Raw genomic sequence first — 18,900 nt, 5'->3', positions numbered from 1 at the left:
CAGAAAGTAGCTGAATACCTCTAATAACCATCTATTAAGGATGCAACTTCACATTTTTTTCAGCTGCAAGGGCAGTGCATGTAAGAGTTCGAAAAGTGGCAGTCTGAGGCCATAAGCTTCCCACTATGGATAAATACATAACATTTCTGGTTTTACTTAATTAAAAAAAAATGAAATCACCTGCTATTAAAGTGCTTAGAAATGAACCTCTCAGTGTATCAGGAAGATACATCAGAACACAGAGTAGATGTTAAGCTAAGGTTACAGTTAGATTCTTTATTTGGGCATGCTGTGGTTTCTTTTTTCTTTCACATATTGCCATTCTCATGATCATCTTGGTACTATTGCTGTCATAATTAATTATAAGTGAAAATGTTAGAGTTGAGCAGCTACTTTGTGTATTCAGGACAATGCAAAGAACAGTTGGATGTCTGCAGTGAATAGTGGGCACAGAGATGTTATAGCAGTTTTCTGCAGGTAGGAACTGTCTCACAGAAATGGTAGCCACCAGTATCATGAGCAGGCTCTATAATAACACATCTATCAACAGCTTGTATCAGAGATAGAAGTTAAAACTTCATTTAAATCTATTTTTCATTTTCTGTATTACCTGCAGGTTTTCTGAAGCCCTAATCTGACCAATATTATTCATAAATATTTTTTCATATATTTATATGTATATAAATATACATATTTATATATAAATAATTAGCATGATGTAATATGCAGATTATTTGTGAATTATTTGAAGCAATGTTTCTGGCTAATATTTGAAGCCTGGATTGCCCTTTGGCTATATAAATGCAGAAAATTACTGCTTCTTAAAAGTTGGTTGTCTCAGAATTGGTCAGCAGACTGTTTCTAATAACTTTGCAAACATTTATCTTCCACATATGAGTATACACATGGAATTCTACTGCAAAAGGAATGTGATTGTAGGAGGTTTGGGGGTGGGAGGTAAAAAGATAGAATATTTTCTTCTTTGACCAGTTTTTTAACTGACATTTTTTGGGAAAGTACTTATGCAGACTTTGTAAGTCCAATCATTGATGGAATCAATACAATGAATTAAATAAAAACTAACCATTTAATCTCTGTTAGGGGGAAAAGGGAGATCAAGGTCCAAGAGGCCCAGAAGGACCCCCTGGCAAAGGAGATGTAGGCCAGAAGGTATGTCTTAGCATGCACACTTGAGAAGCACTATAAAGTTTAGAAGGACTTCTTTTGTAATAGTTCCAATTCTTGCATATTTTTTTCATTCGTTATATCTTAAGTTGCAATTACCTTTTAACTGATGATTTAAAGGAGACAGATATGATCCCTAGCCTGAACAAGTGCAGGAAAATCAGACTATGAACATAGACACTAAAGTTAATGAGACAGTAGAGGTTTTCTAAATGTTTGGCACAGAATTTTCATTAAAGTTAGGTTACTGAAAATTATTTCAGTATGCTGATAGGGCAAGAGGAGGAACTAAAGGAAATTAGGTGACTAATTAGATTTCTAAATATGAAATTAAAAGCCTGGAAAGGTGTATTAGTAGACAAACTAATGCTTTTATCTCCTACCTAGTTAAATTTGGGACTTTTGGGGCAGATTCTAAAAATGAGTGGGATTTCACTTGGAGCGAAGTATCTAAATACCTTTCTAATTGTGGGCATCATGCAGTTGTGAATGAACCTTTGCTGTGATTTAAACAAAAGCTTTGTTTCCATCAGGGTGACCCAGGAGAAAAAGGATCCCAAGGACTGATTGGTTATAAAGGAGTGCAAGGCCCAGCTGGACCAAAAGTAAGCTTGCTCTTTCAGGGTAACCCTTCATTTTGTACATCGTACAAGAATCTATTGGATATATTTAATGTACAGATTTCTCAAATGTCTGTTGCTTTGAGACGACACAAAAATAAAAAAAAAAAAAAAGGAAAAGCAGAAGTAATTCCATCATTTTTCCTGTTTGTCCTGAATGAAATAAGAGTCCTAAGGAGAAAAATAACAGGTAATCATATAATTATAGACCTTACAGTTATGCTCAAGCACTGAGAAGGTAAATTAGAATTTTCCAAGTGATTCTAAGGACAAGCATTTTGCAGATTTTGACTTGGAAACATTAACTTTCTATTACAGTATTTTGTGTGTAATAATAATTTTGTGTGTCTCTTAATGGAGAGGAAATTGAAAAAATCCAAGCATTCTGGTTATTCCATTGGCTTTGTAAGTGAGACACACACACATACAAATAATTACAGTTAAAAAAAAAAAATCAGATACGCAGTTCAACCAATAGTTATTTAAAGCTTGAAACTTGAACCACAAGAGAAAAAAGTTTACTGTTTTACCCCAATTATTTTCCATCTTTACCTAAAGCTTTACACATATTTTTATAATGTGAAGTGTTGAAAAAACTTTTATCTACTTGTGCAGAAAATGAAACTGTTTAAATGTAGGTGATACTGTTTTGTAACAGGGTGAACCAGGAGAGAGAGGGCCACCTGGAGTAGCTGGATCATCTATTCAGGGGCCACCTGGACCAAAGGTGATTATCTGTATGTTTGCTGGAGACCAGAGATCAGAAAATTTTTATTGCACATTTCTGTCAAAGTTAAAAGAATGTAAACTAAATGAGTTAAAATTTATTTTGGAAGTAGCAAATCTGAGTGAATTTTAAAGGTAAGGAGTACTGAAAAGTACCAAAAAATTAATGAAGTATGTCTGGAAGCCATTTAACATGGTGCTGGGCTTAGTGGGTGTCTTCCTTTGAAATTAATCATGTTGAAATCATCTTATTTCACATTTACTTATGCTTGTGGGTTTTTTTGTTTGTTTGTTTTTGTTGTTTGTTTGTTTCTTGTAAAGACTAAAGATTTCCTGAAAGCAGCTGTAAGCCCCTGCAGAAAAGTGTCTATGGACACTTCCAGGGAGTTATATGCTGATGTAGAAATTTTTTTTGGAGGTGATTGTTTGTATGTCACTTCCAAGTGAATAACTGGACTGTATTTTCTATTTAAAATGAAATATCATATGCCAGATACCTAGAGCTACATCTATCTCATTTTATCTATGGCTGAAATGTACCTGAAATGGGTGTGAATTGTCCTTCTGAGTGAAATATGCTGACTTAGCATTAAAACCATTTGAATATTCATTATTGCCCACATTTTTATTTTATGGATAGAATCAATGCTGTTTTTATAATACCCCAGTTAATTTCAGCATTAATTGTTGCTCTTCAGTTTTGGTGTAATAATCACTACTGGATATCCATCCACTTTGGAGTCACTTCATCCCCAATTTTCTTCTTCTGTAAAAATATATGTGAACCTACACACATGCACATGTAGATATTGTATACACAATGTACTTACCAGCCTGGCAACAGGACAGCCCAGGGGACTAGGATTTGTTTTGGACTTGTTTGTGTATGGAAGATGAAGAAAAGAGAGAATGGAAGAAGCTCAGGGTGCACCTGCAGTAAAAATGGAACCACAGAGAAGGAAAAAAGGAGTGAAAGGTGCTCCATTTCTCTTATATAGGTTTAAAATAATAGCCACGTGCCAAACATTATGTCAGGAAAATAAAAGTGTCATCTTGTAACACATGACTTGCATGAAGGCAGGTTTCAGAACACCCGTCTGCCTTCTTGACATGGTGCCATTTTTCTGGTTAATGTGGCATTTTTGAGAAGACATGTAAGTCAGCCTTTTGATGACATTCTTGCTGAATAATAATAACTTTGTAGACTTCATTATCTTTTTCACTCTTTTATTCAGTTCAGTACAGTTCATACCACTTTCTTAGCAGACCAGCCATGATCCAAAGTCCTCTGGAGTCTGTAAAAGTGTTTTCAGGCTCTTCACTAAATTTTATGTCAGACCTTTTGTATGCAGTGGCTAATGCATCAAAACGATTAGTTTGGGTAATTATACTATGTAAGTTGATTTTTAGAAAAATTGCCTATTTAGTTCCATAGTAATACCTATACCTTTGTTTCAATAAATATCACCTATGTTTATGCCAATTGCTCAAAAATATAAAAAGCTATGCACGTCCATACTCTCTCTGCATTGTGGAAAGTACAGTGATTAGTAGTATTTGTTTCACTACCAGGATGTTCAAAGAATACAAGGCATTATAAATTTATTGTGCAGGAAAACTGCATGTCTTTCAGTGCTGGGAGTTGTCATGGTCTGAGGTCTATTTATTACATCTCCAAGTATTTGCTGTAGTAGTGGGTGATCACTAGATGTCTAACCCCTGGACAAGGTTGTGTCAATTGGAAATTTATTTATTTTAAGCTACACCCACGTTTGGGGATTTGAGTTTCATTTCCCTTGACAACCGTTATGCTGTTACCAATACAGAGACAGTAACATTAGATAGCTGCTTTTTCTCATATTCCTCTCATGGTTACAGCTGTTCCATGGTTTTGATAGAACCTTTGATCTTCATTCCCTAGTGAAAGTCCTGAAATACTGACTTTCTCATTACTGTTAAAAAAAAAAAAAAGGAAAACTTTCATTGAAAACCATCTTTTTTATTTTTATGATCCTTAATGTAAAGTGAAACATCTGTTGCCTTAGATTAAACATCAGGAACCCAAGGGTTAACATACGAAAAGTGAAATTTAAGCCTCGTTGCTTTCTAGGAAAGTCACTGGCAGAGCTAGGACTGCCAACAGTTATTCTGGCAATATTTGAAGAAAAATGCAAGTTACTTCCTGGGTCTTCGTAGAAGTCTGTGGAGCCTGCAACTTTGAAATGGTGTGCCATTGCATCTGTAACCTTTCTGAACATATCCTGTCTGCCAGCACTTTGAATTTCTTTGCTGTCCTCTGGCAGAAACAAGGTTACACCAGCCTTACACCAGTCTGTGCTTAGCTTGTGATGTTAAAAACTTCCTCTAGAAATGCTGATTTCATATTACCTGGTTCAGCAACAGTCATGTCACTGTCAGAAGGAATGGAATATTAAGCTGAAAATAATAAAATATTATATTAAACTGATATTAAACCAAAAATAATAAAAATGTCTTTCGTTTTATTTCTTTTTGGATAGGGAGATCCAGGACCCAAGGGGCCACCAGGAGATGATGGGCTTCCTGGAAATTCAATAATGGGACCAATGGTAGGAATTTGGAGACAAAAGTTGGAAAGCAGAGAAATGTGAGACATAATGCAAAGCTCTTGTGAAAATGTATAAACTGCCTGAACAACTTTCTCAGGAAAGTAACCAACTAATTCTTCAACTTTTCTATCATCCCAACTTAAGTATATGCTTTAAAATAAGCTTATATTCTTTTCAAAGAAAAAACTCAAAATATATTAAATAAATAGTACAGTGTACCTCATTCTGCAAATTTCCCTCATGAAGCCTTCGTTAAGAAGGTAGCTCTTGAAATTCATCTCCACCTTTCATTACCTCATGTTGTCTTTGGTGCCTCTGTTTGAACAATATACACTTTTTTGAGTAGGAGCGGACAGGTATTATCTGTTTTAACAGTGGTGTTTCAGAACTACCAACCCTGCAATTTCAAAAACATATGTAAAACACAAAATAATGGATTTTAAAAATTGATCTCCTAACACTTACTTGTGTATAGGTTACAGAATGGGTTTTACTTGGTCAAATCCTTTACATTTTTAACTTCAACACTGGCAAAGGGGTGCAGTAGTCTATTGCAGGTTATGCTATGCTCACTGTGCAAGCCTTTAATGGTTTACTGGCAAGATTAACCACCCTTGCTGGAGGGTGGTGGATAGCACATTTATATATTCAGTATTGATCCAGTGATGCATGCAGTAGCCTGTATTTTTGAATTTTCAACAACAGTAAAATGATTTACTTTGTCTGTAATCTGGAATGCTAATTCACTCTGTTTTTCCATAAAACGAAGTGATAAATGAGACTTAATTGTCCAGTCTAGTACTTAATCATTTAGGTTTTGATCATGCCATAACTTTTTTTTTTTCTTAATAATAACATTGTCCTGTTCTTCCTGCTGGATATGTAGAATCTCATCTACAAACTTCTTGAAACTTTTTCCTGTTTTTTACACGTGGTAATGTTTACAGACAGTCAAAGCCATGGGCACAAAATGTATGTTTATATACTGTGTTTTTGTTTGTTTGTTTGTTTTTAAGAGTGAAGAAGCAACTGCTTCTACATTACTGCTTCAGGACATGACTTTACAACCTGCTCTGAAAAGGAAAGCAATGTAGATGAATTAATGTAGCATGTCATCAGTGACAACAATGGCACCTGCCTTGTTGGCAGTGCACTGACTTGCAGTGAGTCACTGGGATTATGTTATCCAGATCCCACAAAACTGTGGGAAACAGTAATCATGGAAGTTCTCCCTGTCCATCTCTATTGTGTTTTGGATGCAGCTATTAAAACAAAAACAAAAAGCACAAAAACAACTAAATAATCTGGACTAAAGAACTGTCTCGTCCAGCAGATTTGGCAGTAGATTTATGACTTAAGTAGATTTATAGCTATGCTACTAATGGCAAAACCAGCTACTTGACAAAATCCCAGTTCTGAAAGAAAATAATGTGTTAACATGTATTTGGTATTTACAGTGGTCTGGTAAGATTAAATGAAAACATCTGTTTGGCATTTTTTTACTGCACTAGAATTGGAAGTAAAAATAAAGATGAACTCATGATCCATGATTTCTATTCTTGTTAAAAAAATGTCACAAAACATTTTTAAAACATTTTTTATTTTATCCATAATGTAAGAACTATGGGTATTAAGAATGAGGAAGAGGTAAATTGGTTTTCCATTATAAAGCTATTCATGGACTAAAAGCACACTCATTGTTAAATTCTCTCAGAACTGAGTTGGAATTTCATGATTTGGAAAGTAGGAAGCATAAAGAAACATCTCCCAGGGCTCTTGCAGTTTGAAATTGGTGGTAAGATTCAAGTGTTTGCCTTTAAAATCTTTCAGTGAAATTATCCCTTTGGACTGTACAATAAGAGAGACTCATACAGACCAGTCCCTGAGGTCTGAGCTGCTTGTCAGGAATCCATCTGTAGTTTCTTGAAGTATTGTATGTTGCAGAAATTTCCAGGCACAATATGCTGATGAAATACACTGATAAAATAGCATTGTTCAGTCACTTGTAATTCCCTTCCCTTCCCTTCCCTTCCCTTCCCTTCCCTTCCCTTCCCTTCCCTTCCCTTCCCTTCCCTTCCCTTCCCTTCCCTTCCCTTCCCTTCCCTTCCCTTCCCTTCCCTTCCCTTCCCTTCCCTTCCCTTCCCTTCCCTTCCCTTCCCTTCCCTTCCCTTCCCTTCCCTTCCCTTCCCTTCCCTTCCCTTCCCTTCCCTTCCCTTCCCTTCCCTTCCCTTCCCTTCCCTTCCCTTCCCTTCCCTTCCCTTCCCTTCCCTTCCCTTCCCTTCCCTTCCCTTCCCTTCCCCTATCTATTTTTATTGGAATTATTTATCTAATTTTATCTATTTTTATTTTTATCTATTTTTATTCCTCAGGGGAGAGGAATGCTATTTGCATGTAATTGTTCTTCAGGATGTTTTATCTTTATGTATATTAACAACTGACCTTCCAAAAATCTGCAACAGAGCCCATTTACCTTTCTTGGTTCTCTGGGACTGAGTGAAGGATGCGCACTGCTCCTTGTATGGACATATGCATACTGTGCTTGGGAATGGGTTGGGTGTGTGTCTTATGAGTATCAATAAGGATTTCCAACTGGCACATACGAACATAAATACTATAGACTGTCAACATACCTTGAGGGATACCTTAAAGTAATACGTTTTCTTTCTTGGTTCTGCAAGGAACAGTCTAGTACAAGCTCGGTTAACTTACTCATTAAATGTCAGGAAAATGATTGCTGAAATGAAGGAAGAGAAGACTGCTATTGGTTTCTCTGGTAGTGAAAGGAAGCACTGAGGTTTTGCAAATGGATAAAATCTTTAGTGGGAGTCACTGGAAGAGTGAACATAAGGAGTAATTGTCTCCTAATACAAGGCATTTTAGGCTAAGCTATGAGAAAATAAATATGTCATGTTATTGATTATATTTCTTTAAATTATTTTCCTTGTAAAATGCAGCTTTAGTTTACTGCATAAGAGAACCAACGTGATTTCCCTGAAACACAAAATGTGCTACATAATATAACTTATGGTTAGCATACTGTGTTTCAGTATTGTTGATTTAATTGTTCAAAACTCAGGACTGTTACCCTCAAAGTCACAAAGGTTTAACTTTTTGATTTTTTTTTTTAATTGGCTGAAGATAAAGGTAATATTCTGAAGATTTCTCTCTGCAACTACAAATCTAGATGTTGATGATTTCATAATGAGACCTTCTATTCTTCTAAAAGCTTAATTTGATCAACTGAAACCACAATAAAAAAAAAGCACAAAAAATTCTGAGCTTTGCAAATAAATTGGAAAAGCTGGCAACTGCTATTCTATATTTCCAAAAGGATATTAAACAGTTTCCTCACATATTTGTTACTGTTACGTCATGATGATCCAGATACTGACACAATGCCTGATTTATTATTTTTGTACTTAGGGTAACCAGGGCCTGCCTGGACTACCTGGACCCCGTGGAGCAAAAGGTGATGGCCACAAAGGTGAAGCTGTAAGTATAATTTTAATTCTCTACTTTTTATTGTCTGTAATTAGATTCTGTACATTGTGTTCTTCTTCTACTACTACTACTTCTGTGTATGCTCTCTATTTAACTAATTAACTGAATGTAATTAAGTTTTTCTTTCACTCTTTAGCTTATTTAAGTATCTCACATATATTTTGAAGCCCTTCCTTCCTTCCTTCCTTCCTTCCTTCCTTCCTTCCTTCCTTCCTTCCTTCCTTCCTTCCTTCCTTCCTTCCTTCCTTCCTTCCTTCCTTCCTTCCTTCCTTCCTTCCTTCCTTCCTTCCTTCCTTCCTTCCTTTTTTGTTCAATATCTCTAGTAACATCTTCTTGGCCAAATCTTAGAGACTTCACTGCCTTGTTTTTTCAGCTGCTTCTCATACCAGGGGGAGTCAAGTTATCTTTTTTTGAAGATTCCTTCTCCCCCTCCTCTTGCTTTCCTGATGGTTAGCTACTGAAGGAGTTAACACCTGAGTGTTCCACCTGGCACATCCATCACAAGGGCCTATCATCCTAAATATCAGTCATCCAAAGCCACACAGATGTGTTTGACAAATCTTTCACTAGAAGGTGTGAATACTGTTGCCATCCTTCTTTCGCCACGTCTGTAATCCAACCTTTTTCCACACTACAACCACAAGAGCTCTCCCAAATATTCTGAGGTGGGACCTGATTGCTTCCAAATAGGTCATGGCTCAGCTCCAATTTCCTGTCATTCAAACTGATCCTGGGAAGAGATCTCAGCCCTCCTTTCCCTTTGGGATTCAGAATTAGTTCAAAGGGTACTCACTCAAAATTCCTGGAGAAATGCTATGTACCTGATACATTTCACAGCACTTGGTGACACTAGACCAGCTCGAGACTCTTTGGAAGGTCAAGGAGTGCCAGTTTTGGACCCAGGTCCATTGAACAGGCTACATACAAATAAATGAAATGAAAACCCCTATCATTATCCCAGATAAACCAAAAAGCAAATGCAAAGGTGATAATAAAAAAGACAGTGATGCAAATAGATGATTGAAAAAATATTATTTGGCCTTAAAATGCATCGTAGCAACTAAGTTTTAAACCTTACAAGATTTCTGTCTAAGCTAGGTGGGAGAAAAAAATATCAGTAGATACAGAATCAAAGAGATCAGTGAAAGACTGAAAACTTTTCGTTCCTAAATAATCAAAGAATTCAAGATCAGCCCGGTTTAGTAACCATTGATTAATAAAGCTACCCAAAGGCTGGTTGTAGTTTGCCCAGTCATCAGTCACAGGATGGCAAACTTAGGTGGATGTGTGCATGCTGCACTGCTATTGCTGACTAAATAATTTAAAAAAAAAAAAAAAAAAAGAACAGAAAAAAAAAAAAAAGCTTCAGTATTGTATACAGTATTCAGTATGCAGTAGTATTCCTGATGTTTGTTATGTTTATTATAGCTTTCCACCTTTGCGTGCCCCATGGTCTGGAAAATCCCACTCTATAAATCACTCGTGGACACGAACAAGATATATGTAGTTAAGGATCTGTAGCTCTGATAGAGCAAAGAGATCTGGCATCTGAATGCTGAAAGGGAGGGTAGGGATGCCTCCAACAGCATGAAGGACCACTGAAGGGGCTGTGAGGGACTGAATGGGAAGTTCAGCAAACAGGCTGTCAACACAAATAAATCAAAATATGTTAGTTCTGCCTGACCCCCAGGTTTAATGGATCAGCTCTGGTATCCCAGATGTGGTGTATGAATCATGGAGCAATATCTGCTTTCTGACTGGTTTCTCAGCTGAGAACAGCTCTGATATTCTTAAGTCGGGGGCAGGACTTATTTTCCTCCACTCTGGTAGTCTTTTTAGGTTTCCACCTGGGACTAACTATGATGCTCAGTACACATTGGAAATATTATGCACTCGACAAAATACAGCAGAAACAGAGATGTTAATAACTACTGCTGATTTTTTTTACTATATGGAAGAACGTAAGTACTACTTCTTTAGGACTGCTACTGACATGCTTTATTCCTCTCCTGTACCAGGGACCTCCAGGACCAGCAGGCCCTCCAGGACCAGCAGGCCCAAAAGGTGTGGGAGATCCTGGACCAAAGGTACTAGCACAGTGGTAGTACATCCATCTGACTAGTAGACAGGGTAGACAAATATGTCTCCTAAAAGTGCATTAAATTAGGATGAGAAAATGCTGAAATCTTTGTATTCCAGTCAGAAGTTTGTTGATAGGCTTCTCTGCCATGTTGGATGCATAACAGTTCTTGCTTTATCTCTGCAGATCTTTCATACACCCAAAGATCCAGGATGTTTCTAGGTATTGGAGTTTCCATGTAGAAGTTAGAATCCAATGCAAGTACAGTATTGACTGCACTTTCACATCTCCTTTTGTCTATGGCAATGAAAAGGGCAAAGGCCCCCAAGGAGTAGCGGAAATAGAGGTTACTGGAAACAATTAAATATTATTAAAGTTACTAGAAAGCGATTCCCAAGAGAAGACTGAGTCTTAGTCTAAAATGAATATCAGCTTAGAGAAAAAAAATTGATGAAAAAGAAAAAAAAAAAAAAGATATGGAGATTAGAAATACATCACTTCCTTTGTTGTTGTTGTTGTTGTTGTTGTTGTTGTTGTTGTTGTTGTTTTTTTCCATAAAACACAAAATAGATAAATGTTAAAAAGTTCTAAGCAGGGTGTAATTGACTTAAAAAGTCACATTGTAACTACTGTGTTATAAAAACTTGGAAAAAGAAGAGACTTACATGTATGACGAAAATCATAGAAGAAATTGCTTTAAAATATCCTGCAGAGTGGTTTTATTAATGATTTCCTTATTACATGTGTGAAATAGGAAACAGGGAACATGCTGCAATAGAAAGTAAAATAAATATTGCCCAAACAAAATTTTTCCCAAACAGAAAGGACTTTAAACTTTAGTTCCCAGAACATGAGAGTTCCCATTAAAAGCAAACAACAACAATAATGTCTTTAAAATATATCCACAATAAAGGAAAAACTGAATGCCACTCATCCTTAGAATGACCAATAGCCTGCAGATAGGGACCTGAAAAACCTGGCTTTATACTTCTGTTCAGAGCTACCACTTATCAATATATTGAGATATTCCACATGAAATAATGTGGTTTAGAACATGACAGAACTACTAAAGAACTAAAAGTAATTTCAGTTATGCCATTTGGTATAGATTTACAGAAAATATATACAGCTAAACTAACTAGATATTTTATGTGAGGGGAATTTTTTTCTTCTTTTTTATCTTCTTTTTTCTTTTTTTTTTTTTTTTCAAATATAGATTTTACACTTGATATAATGCAGCCTTACAAGAAATTTTTCTTGGTACCACAGAAGAACATTCCATTACAGCCTAGGATATTGTATAAAAATATGAAGTCAGATATTACATAAAAATGTAACCTCTGGCTACAAAATGTCTGGGGGCATCTTTCCATCTGGAATTCCCCTGCGCCTCCTACTGGAGAGTAGCATTTTCCCCAGAAAAAGGAATTGAAATGTCATATCAGGTCATCCAATAAGAATATCTCCCACCATGATACCATGGTTGAATGATTACAAACCCCAGAAATATACATCAACATTTCAATGGGAATATAGGGGTTTGATTTAAAGAAACTTGAGTTAAACAAATACAAAATGCAAATAATGTTTGTTTGTTTGTTTTATTTTTCTGTTTGTTTGTTTTTAAATGAAAGGAAACCACTAGAATAACTGCAGTGAAATTTCTCACAGCTGGAATTTTTTATCTCAACCATTGTGGTTGTGTTTCTGAAAAGCATCAGAAATACACGAAGTATACAGAAATAAACTTAAGAAAATCATAGTGCCTGGCTAATATAAGAGATCAAAAAGTGGGTCACAACTCACATTTGTTCTTATAGTCATGAATCCATGTAATTGCTCGATCAAGAAGTTATTTGGCTGTATAGTTATTACGAAAGTTCCAAACCAGATCATGACTGACAGAAGAACAGAACAGTATCATAAAATGCCTTAGATGGGAGGAGGTAAGAGCTGTAAAGTAGAAGGTAATATATCCAGCTTTTGCACTGGAGGATTTGTGATCTAGTCTTTTTATCACAGGCATTCTTACACCTCTGTAACTGTCATGACATAATAATATATATATATATATAAATATATATAAATAAGTCATATATTAGCTATTACAATACTTATGTTTTCACCTTCAGCTCTATGTGATGTAAATCATTGTCAATCGAAGCGAATTATGCATATTCTCTTGTAAAGACCTAATGTCCTTAGTTGTCAGTCTCTTCTCCACCTTTGAACAACCTCAGAGGTATTACCATCCTTGCAGGTCTGAGAGCTGAAGTATATTAATAGTACTAGTAAAGGAGGTTTATTGGTAATTTCTTGTTGTGGAGGAATGGGACTGAGGCTCTGTTAATTGAACATTATTGATTCATAATAAATTTATGCAAAAGAAGTGACCAAGTGAGGCTGTTATAGTTTAATAGTATTTGATTATTCCAGAAATACAGTAATGGATTATCTATGATAGGACTTGGGTGTTATATAGCCTAATGGGCAAGGCTTCAGAACCTGCAGTCCGTCTGGTTTAGGCAAGACACACACACAAACTCAGAATCTTCTTGTGTACTCTGCACGAGGCTTTTAGGTTGGATTGGAAATGTGCTGTTGAAATGAATTAGTTCCAATTTACTGTGCTTTGGGTTATGAACCAAAAAGAGGTCAGAGCAAACGGTCTCATAGCACAAGAAATGGATTCCCTTCAGATGAAACTGAGCTAGATCATCAGAGCTGGAAGCATTCTTAATGCGCTTCTGCCACTAGTGGGTGATCAGCCCACAGCTGCAGGCTAGGAGCTGCCTGCGGTCACTGCAGATGCATTGCTATTGGGCCTGTAGCACTGTTTGTTGGAGGACACGTGCTATTAGAAGCTTCCTGTAGAGCAGAGATTTCTACTCCTCATAGCCAGTCATGGTGTAGATTGGGAATGCACCACATCTGTGGGATATTGAGAGGTGGCATCTCATTCTAGGAAGAATTGTATTATAAAAAAAAAATAAAAAATAAATCTGTAGAAATAGCTGTCTTTGCAAATAACACAAATAACATAATTAGGGCAAACCATGCTCATATCAGATTTTGTTTAAAAAATCAAGCGTAGATCTACGGGTTTGATTGTGTTGCAGTGTGACATTGCCATAAAATCTGGCTGCTCAGAGCACTGCTTATCTAGCGGTCTCTGTCAGAAATTAAAAAAAAAAAAAAAAAAAATCAGAGTTAAAAACAAAAACTTAATTTGTATTTTTAACTTTAAAATAGGCAAGTTTCTTTTTTGTGATTGAACTAGATTGACGTGTTAATGCTATAGGGTGAGAATGTGTACTGATTCTCTAAGTGGTGAACAGCTGTTGCTTTTGCAATGTGGGACTGTTGTTCCAAAGCATTCATTATCTAGGTAAATAGCCACACCTGTGATGTAGTTCTGTGCATCCACGCTAAACATGGTGGAGAGTACACTGGAAAAAAAGAAACAAAGAATATAAACAGCTTTTCTCCTTTCAATTTTGTACTCCTGCTTGCTTATACAAAGTTTGGAATCTTCAGTCTCTACAGAACTTCCTGGTAGCAAAGGTGCTGCAAGGGAAAACAGTTCACCTGAATTGCAAAAATTCCCCTAGAACTTAGTTCCTAAAGTGCATAATCTTCCATGGTTTTTGTTTTTTTTTATATATTTGTTTGAATTTTAATTAAAATATAAGTACACTGGCTATCTCTTATCCTTTCCACACTTAAAAACAACCAACCAAACAAACAAGTAAACAAAAAATCCAGCAATCTCAGCATATAAAAAGAACATTTATTTGATAAAAGTGACTCATAAATTTACATGGTAGTTAATGTAAAATTCCTTTGACTGTCACTACATAAGAATGTTCCATTCAGCTGAATCAGAGTTCTGTTCTCCCCCCCTTTCAGAAATGGCTCACATATGTGCACACTGCAAGATAGGAATTTTGTGTATCAGAGGTCAAATTCACATGAAAACACAATTGGAACATGTGGGATGCATTCAATCCTGGCAGCACCCTATTTTCTCTAGCATTAAAACAGAGGCACATAATGTCAGAGGATTAAAAAAAGATATAAAAGCACTATTGCCAACTAGGGGGTGGGTTGCAGACATTCAAGAGCAAGAGCACATCACTAGAAATAAAGGTTCATTCTCAGTAATTGCACAACAGAAAGATTATTAATCTCACCAGCATAGCCCCTAGTGTATGAACGCTTGGGCTGGATCCATTTGCAATATGCCTTCTGCAGCTTGGGGCCTGTCTATTTGAACTAAAATAGGGAAGGTGGAGATGCAGTTACTCTTTTCTTAGATGTTCTTCTTATAAATACCCTTCTATCAACTAGTTCTCACTAAAGAGAGCACTGCAATGTCTCCTGTGTGTTTCAATACCAAATATACATGCCTCGCAGTAAATGAGATGTATATGATGAGAAGCCAAAATTTATTTCCCAGGTGAGCATTAGCTCGTTAAACAAGTTTTCTTGATCCAGTGATAAGGAATAGGCATTGGAGTACCACACTTTCATTGTCTTGATGCAGCTCTTTCTTTCTTGTTTCAGTGGTGTTTTTCTAGTTCACTGCAGATGGTGACAAGCTTGTCTACAAGCACAGTGCAGAAAATAAATTAGAGCTCATCAAAGAGCAGTACTAATCCTTCTTGAAATGAATTCCCTGGAGGACAGCTTAGTGTCACATCTTAGAAAAAAGAACTGCTCCACTTCACAACTCATAAAGCAAAATAGAAGTATTTTTCCTAAGCCAAGAAATACAGAAACTTTGAGAATTACTATAAAGCTCTACAAAAGAGCTTTTCAGTCAGACATCTGGTATTAACTAAGCATGTGAAGCTAAAATTCAATCCTTCACCTGCAATGACCCTGTGTAAGAATGTGTTACCCATGGGAGGAAGAGAGACACAACTTCAAGTCCCTCATGTGCTCTTTTTGGTCAGGACTGATCCAAGAGCAGGTTGCAGGTATATTCAATACTGGAACACATGGAATTGTTTCCCTGCTGAGTTACTTCCCTTCACAGTGGCTTACAGGCTGCTTCACAATCGACAGCAGCCCAGAATCTCCAAAAAGCAATGCATACTGTAAAACCATATCTAAATAACCACCTCTTAGCTTTGGTACCTCTGGCGTGTTTCAGAGGCTTAGGCAGAGAAACCTTTGTCTGCTCTGTGCAACATCTGCTTAGGTTTGTTTCATGGTTTATGAGGACACTGAAGACTAATAGTTTTTCCCTTAATAACAGATGGAACTAAATAAGAAGATGGCTGCATTTACCTAGACTCTGAGTATTTGCTAGTAATATGACAATCTGAAGCTAATGAAAATACTTTGCAGGAGGAACTGATAAATCAGGAAGGTTTTAATCGATGAGGAATATCTACCCTTCATCTCACTGCAGAAGGGCATTTCCCAGCACTGTGTGTCAGACTCGAGTGCTACAATCTTGAAGTGCTTAAGATTGTAATCTCTAAATGTTTACAGCTAGAATCTGCCACAAAATGAAAACAAAACAAAACAAAAGGTTTAAGGGCATTTCCAATGTCCTTTCTGTTTGCATTAGTAGGGAAGGTGTGATATAAAAGTCTCAGATCACAGTAAGAACACCTTTCATACGTGAGAAAAAAGTAGCCATCTTTTTTGCTTCCTTTTCCAAACCTGTCTAGACCAAACCAAACCAACCAACAAACTCTCCTCTCTGATCACATCTGAAGGAGAAATTTCCCCCTAACTGTATCCGACAGTTGACTTATCCCACAGACTGTGAGCTTGACACACCAATTTAAAGCTAAGAGCATCCCTGTACCATGCCTGTGTCCTGACTCAAGCTGGCCAATGTCCATTGTTTTGGAAGAAAAAGGGTTTGAAAATAAATTTGGAAGCCAAATGTTACATGAAGAAGGAAAGCATTATAAGCTAAATTTAAGCCTCAGCCTTTGGATTCAGGGTTCCCACCTCTCCAAATCCATCAAACCTGAGCATAGTTTAGGCTGTGATATATTTACATAAACAGTACAAGTCAGGACTTGGCATGGGAGCTTCATAACCACGTACAAAAACCACAGATTGGAGTGATCTCTCACTAGAGGCTGAATCTCGGGCATTTCACCTAAAAAGCAGTCATTATAATGTGAAAGCTGCACAATTCTTCACTGAAAGTAAAAGAAGTCATTAAAAGATTCTGTACTTTTCTTTCGTTCCATTTTAACCAGTACAATATATTATTTCTTTTCACCTACCACAAAGTCTCATCTGAGATCTGCATGATTCATGCTTGTGCCTCTCTTCTGGTTAGAATGCTCCCTCTGCAGGCACATCCATTATTAGAGCTTTTCCTACTGCAAAAACTAATAGAATGAAGGGTTTTATCAATAAAAATATTTATTTTGTCAAGAAATACCATCTCTTAGTGGCTCTGTTGTTAATATATTGGATGATCAATAGCTTATCAGAACATTTTTTCTTGCCAGCACATGCACAGATTTACAGACATTTACTGAACCTGGTTCAGAAATTTCTGCATCTATAACGTACTTTTTTTTTTCTTTTCTTTTTGAAGTGATGAGCATTTTCTAGTGAAAATATGCTGCATGTGTGCCTATTGACTTGCACAGTTACAGACTGTGGAAAATAAAGCCTCCTCTATGTCTCTGTGCCTTTTCTTGTCGATAAGGAGCCCTTGTGCCTACCTGTTCCTAGTGGGCATCTTGTCCATTCTGGCAAGCACTTACAGAACATGATAGAAAAAAATGTCATTTTCAATTGATTTTTTTTTTTTTCTGTAGCTGGTAAGATAAATCAGAGTGTTACTCTGCTGGTGGTTTATACCATGTGGATCTTTGCTTGAGGAATAGAGTGTTCTTACTTGGAGCTTAAATGATGTGGGTGCCTACATTTTGGGCTTTTTTTAGTTGTTGTTTAATTTATAGTGCAACTGTTTATAACATTTTTGTATTTTGATTTTAAAACTCAGAAGTTTGACAAAATGCTTTGCAAGTGGGTAAAAGGCCTAACAGTTAATAAATGTAAAACTACTGATGATACCATGACTCTTTTCAGGGAGACCGTGGAATGAAAGGCTATCCTGGGCCCCCCGGGCCACGGGGGAGTGGAATGATTGGTCCCAAGGTTGGTGTGGCACTGCCTTGAAGCTTTCTGCACATTTATGCTGCCAGACTCTGATCTCTCTGACACCAGAATAGCTTCCTCAGTTATTGATTTGTATTGGTGCAATTGCAGCAGGCATCACGCATAAAAACATGGGCACCAGACATGCGCTTCTACTGCCTGGGTTAGGAAGGAATACTGACTGGATGAAAATTGCATTTGCAGCCAAATTTTATGAGATTACAGCTGGAAATTACACAGAACTGTCAAGCTAATAAATGAGTTAAATGTCACATTTCTTCTGTTTGTATTGATTATGTTTCCAAGAGATTCTTTTGTGGATGAAAACATGTCAAATATGAATTCTATGTTTTGTTCAATGAGATTGAATCCATTTAATCTCATTAGTAAAACCATTAGGAAGGAAACATAAAAACAAGAAGTTAATTCTATAAGGAGCCAGCATGCAACATCTAGACAATTCTTTCCTCCCTCAACTATAATGACTGATAATTCAGAAAGAAAAAAAAATGCTGGTAAAAAAGGCAATTCAGTGCATGCCTGTATTACTTTATCATGGATGTGTCCATCAATTATTTTTACAAAGTCAATGGGGAGAAACATTGGATTTGTGTATCTTTCTCCACATTAATTTAAGGTAATCATAGATACATCTTTGTAACTTTTACTTCTGTAGCAGAAGCTAACAGATGTCTCCATTTTAAACAAACTGGTATCTGAATGGAGAAATGTTGCTATTACCAGCCTGATACAGGAATGTAGTGAGGAGTAGAGTGTGAATATTTCTGCAGGATATATGTCTGACTTTGCTTTGCTTTCTGGAAGCTAAAAAAATTTCACTTCCTCAGTAAATCATATGGACACAGTCAGTTTAAAAAGTTTGGTAAGTTTAAACTGAGTGTCAAAATCCCGCAAAATGTGTGACCCTATATACTGCTTCCCCAGAGCCTTCAAGAATGAAAAATATGTTATTCGTGGGGAAACAATATCTTGTTTGCAAGGGTGAGGGCCTGCTTGCAGCATCTAGTTCTTGAGATAAGATTTTTAGAACAAC

General features: G+C 36.6%; 1 protein-coding gene across 1 annotated transcript in view; it reads left to right on the top strand.

Annotated features, from left to right (window-relative positions):
- The window catches only part of COL28A1 (collagen type XXVIII alpha 1 chain), a 66,700-nt gene that overhangs the window by 34,117 nt on the left and 13,683 nt on the right, over positions 1-18,900 (top strand). Inside the window, exons 20-26 of the mRNA XM_084507910.1 lie at positions 1,102-1,170; positions 1,719-1,790; positions 2,464-2,532; positions 5,051-5,119; positions 8,543-8,611; positions 10,639-10,707; positions 17,778-17,846. Coding sequence (XP_084364036.1) covers positions 1,102-1,170; positions 1,719-1,790; positions 2,464-2,532; positions 5,051-5,119; positions 8,543-8,611; positions 10,639-10,707; positions 17,778-17,846 — 486 coding nt within the window. The remainder of the gene's footprint in view (positions 1-1,101; positions 1,171-1,718; positions 1,791-2,463; positions 2,533-5,050; positions 5,120-8,542; positions 8,612-10,638; positions 10,708-17,777; positions 17,847-18,900) is intronic.

Source organism: Aythya ferina (genome assembly GCF_964211825.1).
Source record: "Aythya ferina genome assembly, chromosome: 2".
NCBI lineage: Eukaryota > Metazoa > Chordata > Aves > Anseriformes > Anatidae > Aythya > Aythya ferina.
Note: the sequence above shows the minus strand (reverse complement) of the source record. Positions and strands in the feature narration are given on the sequence as shown.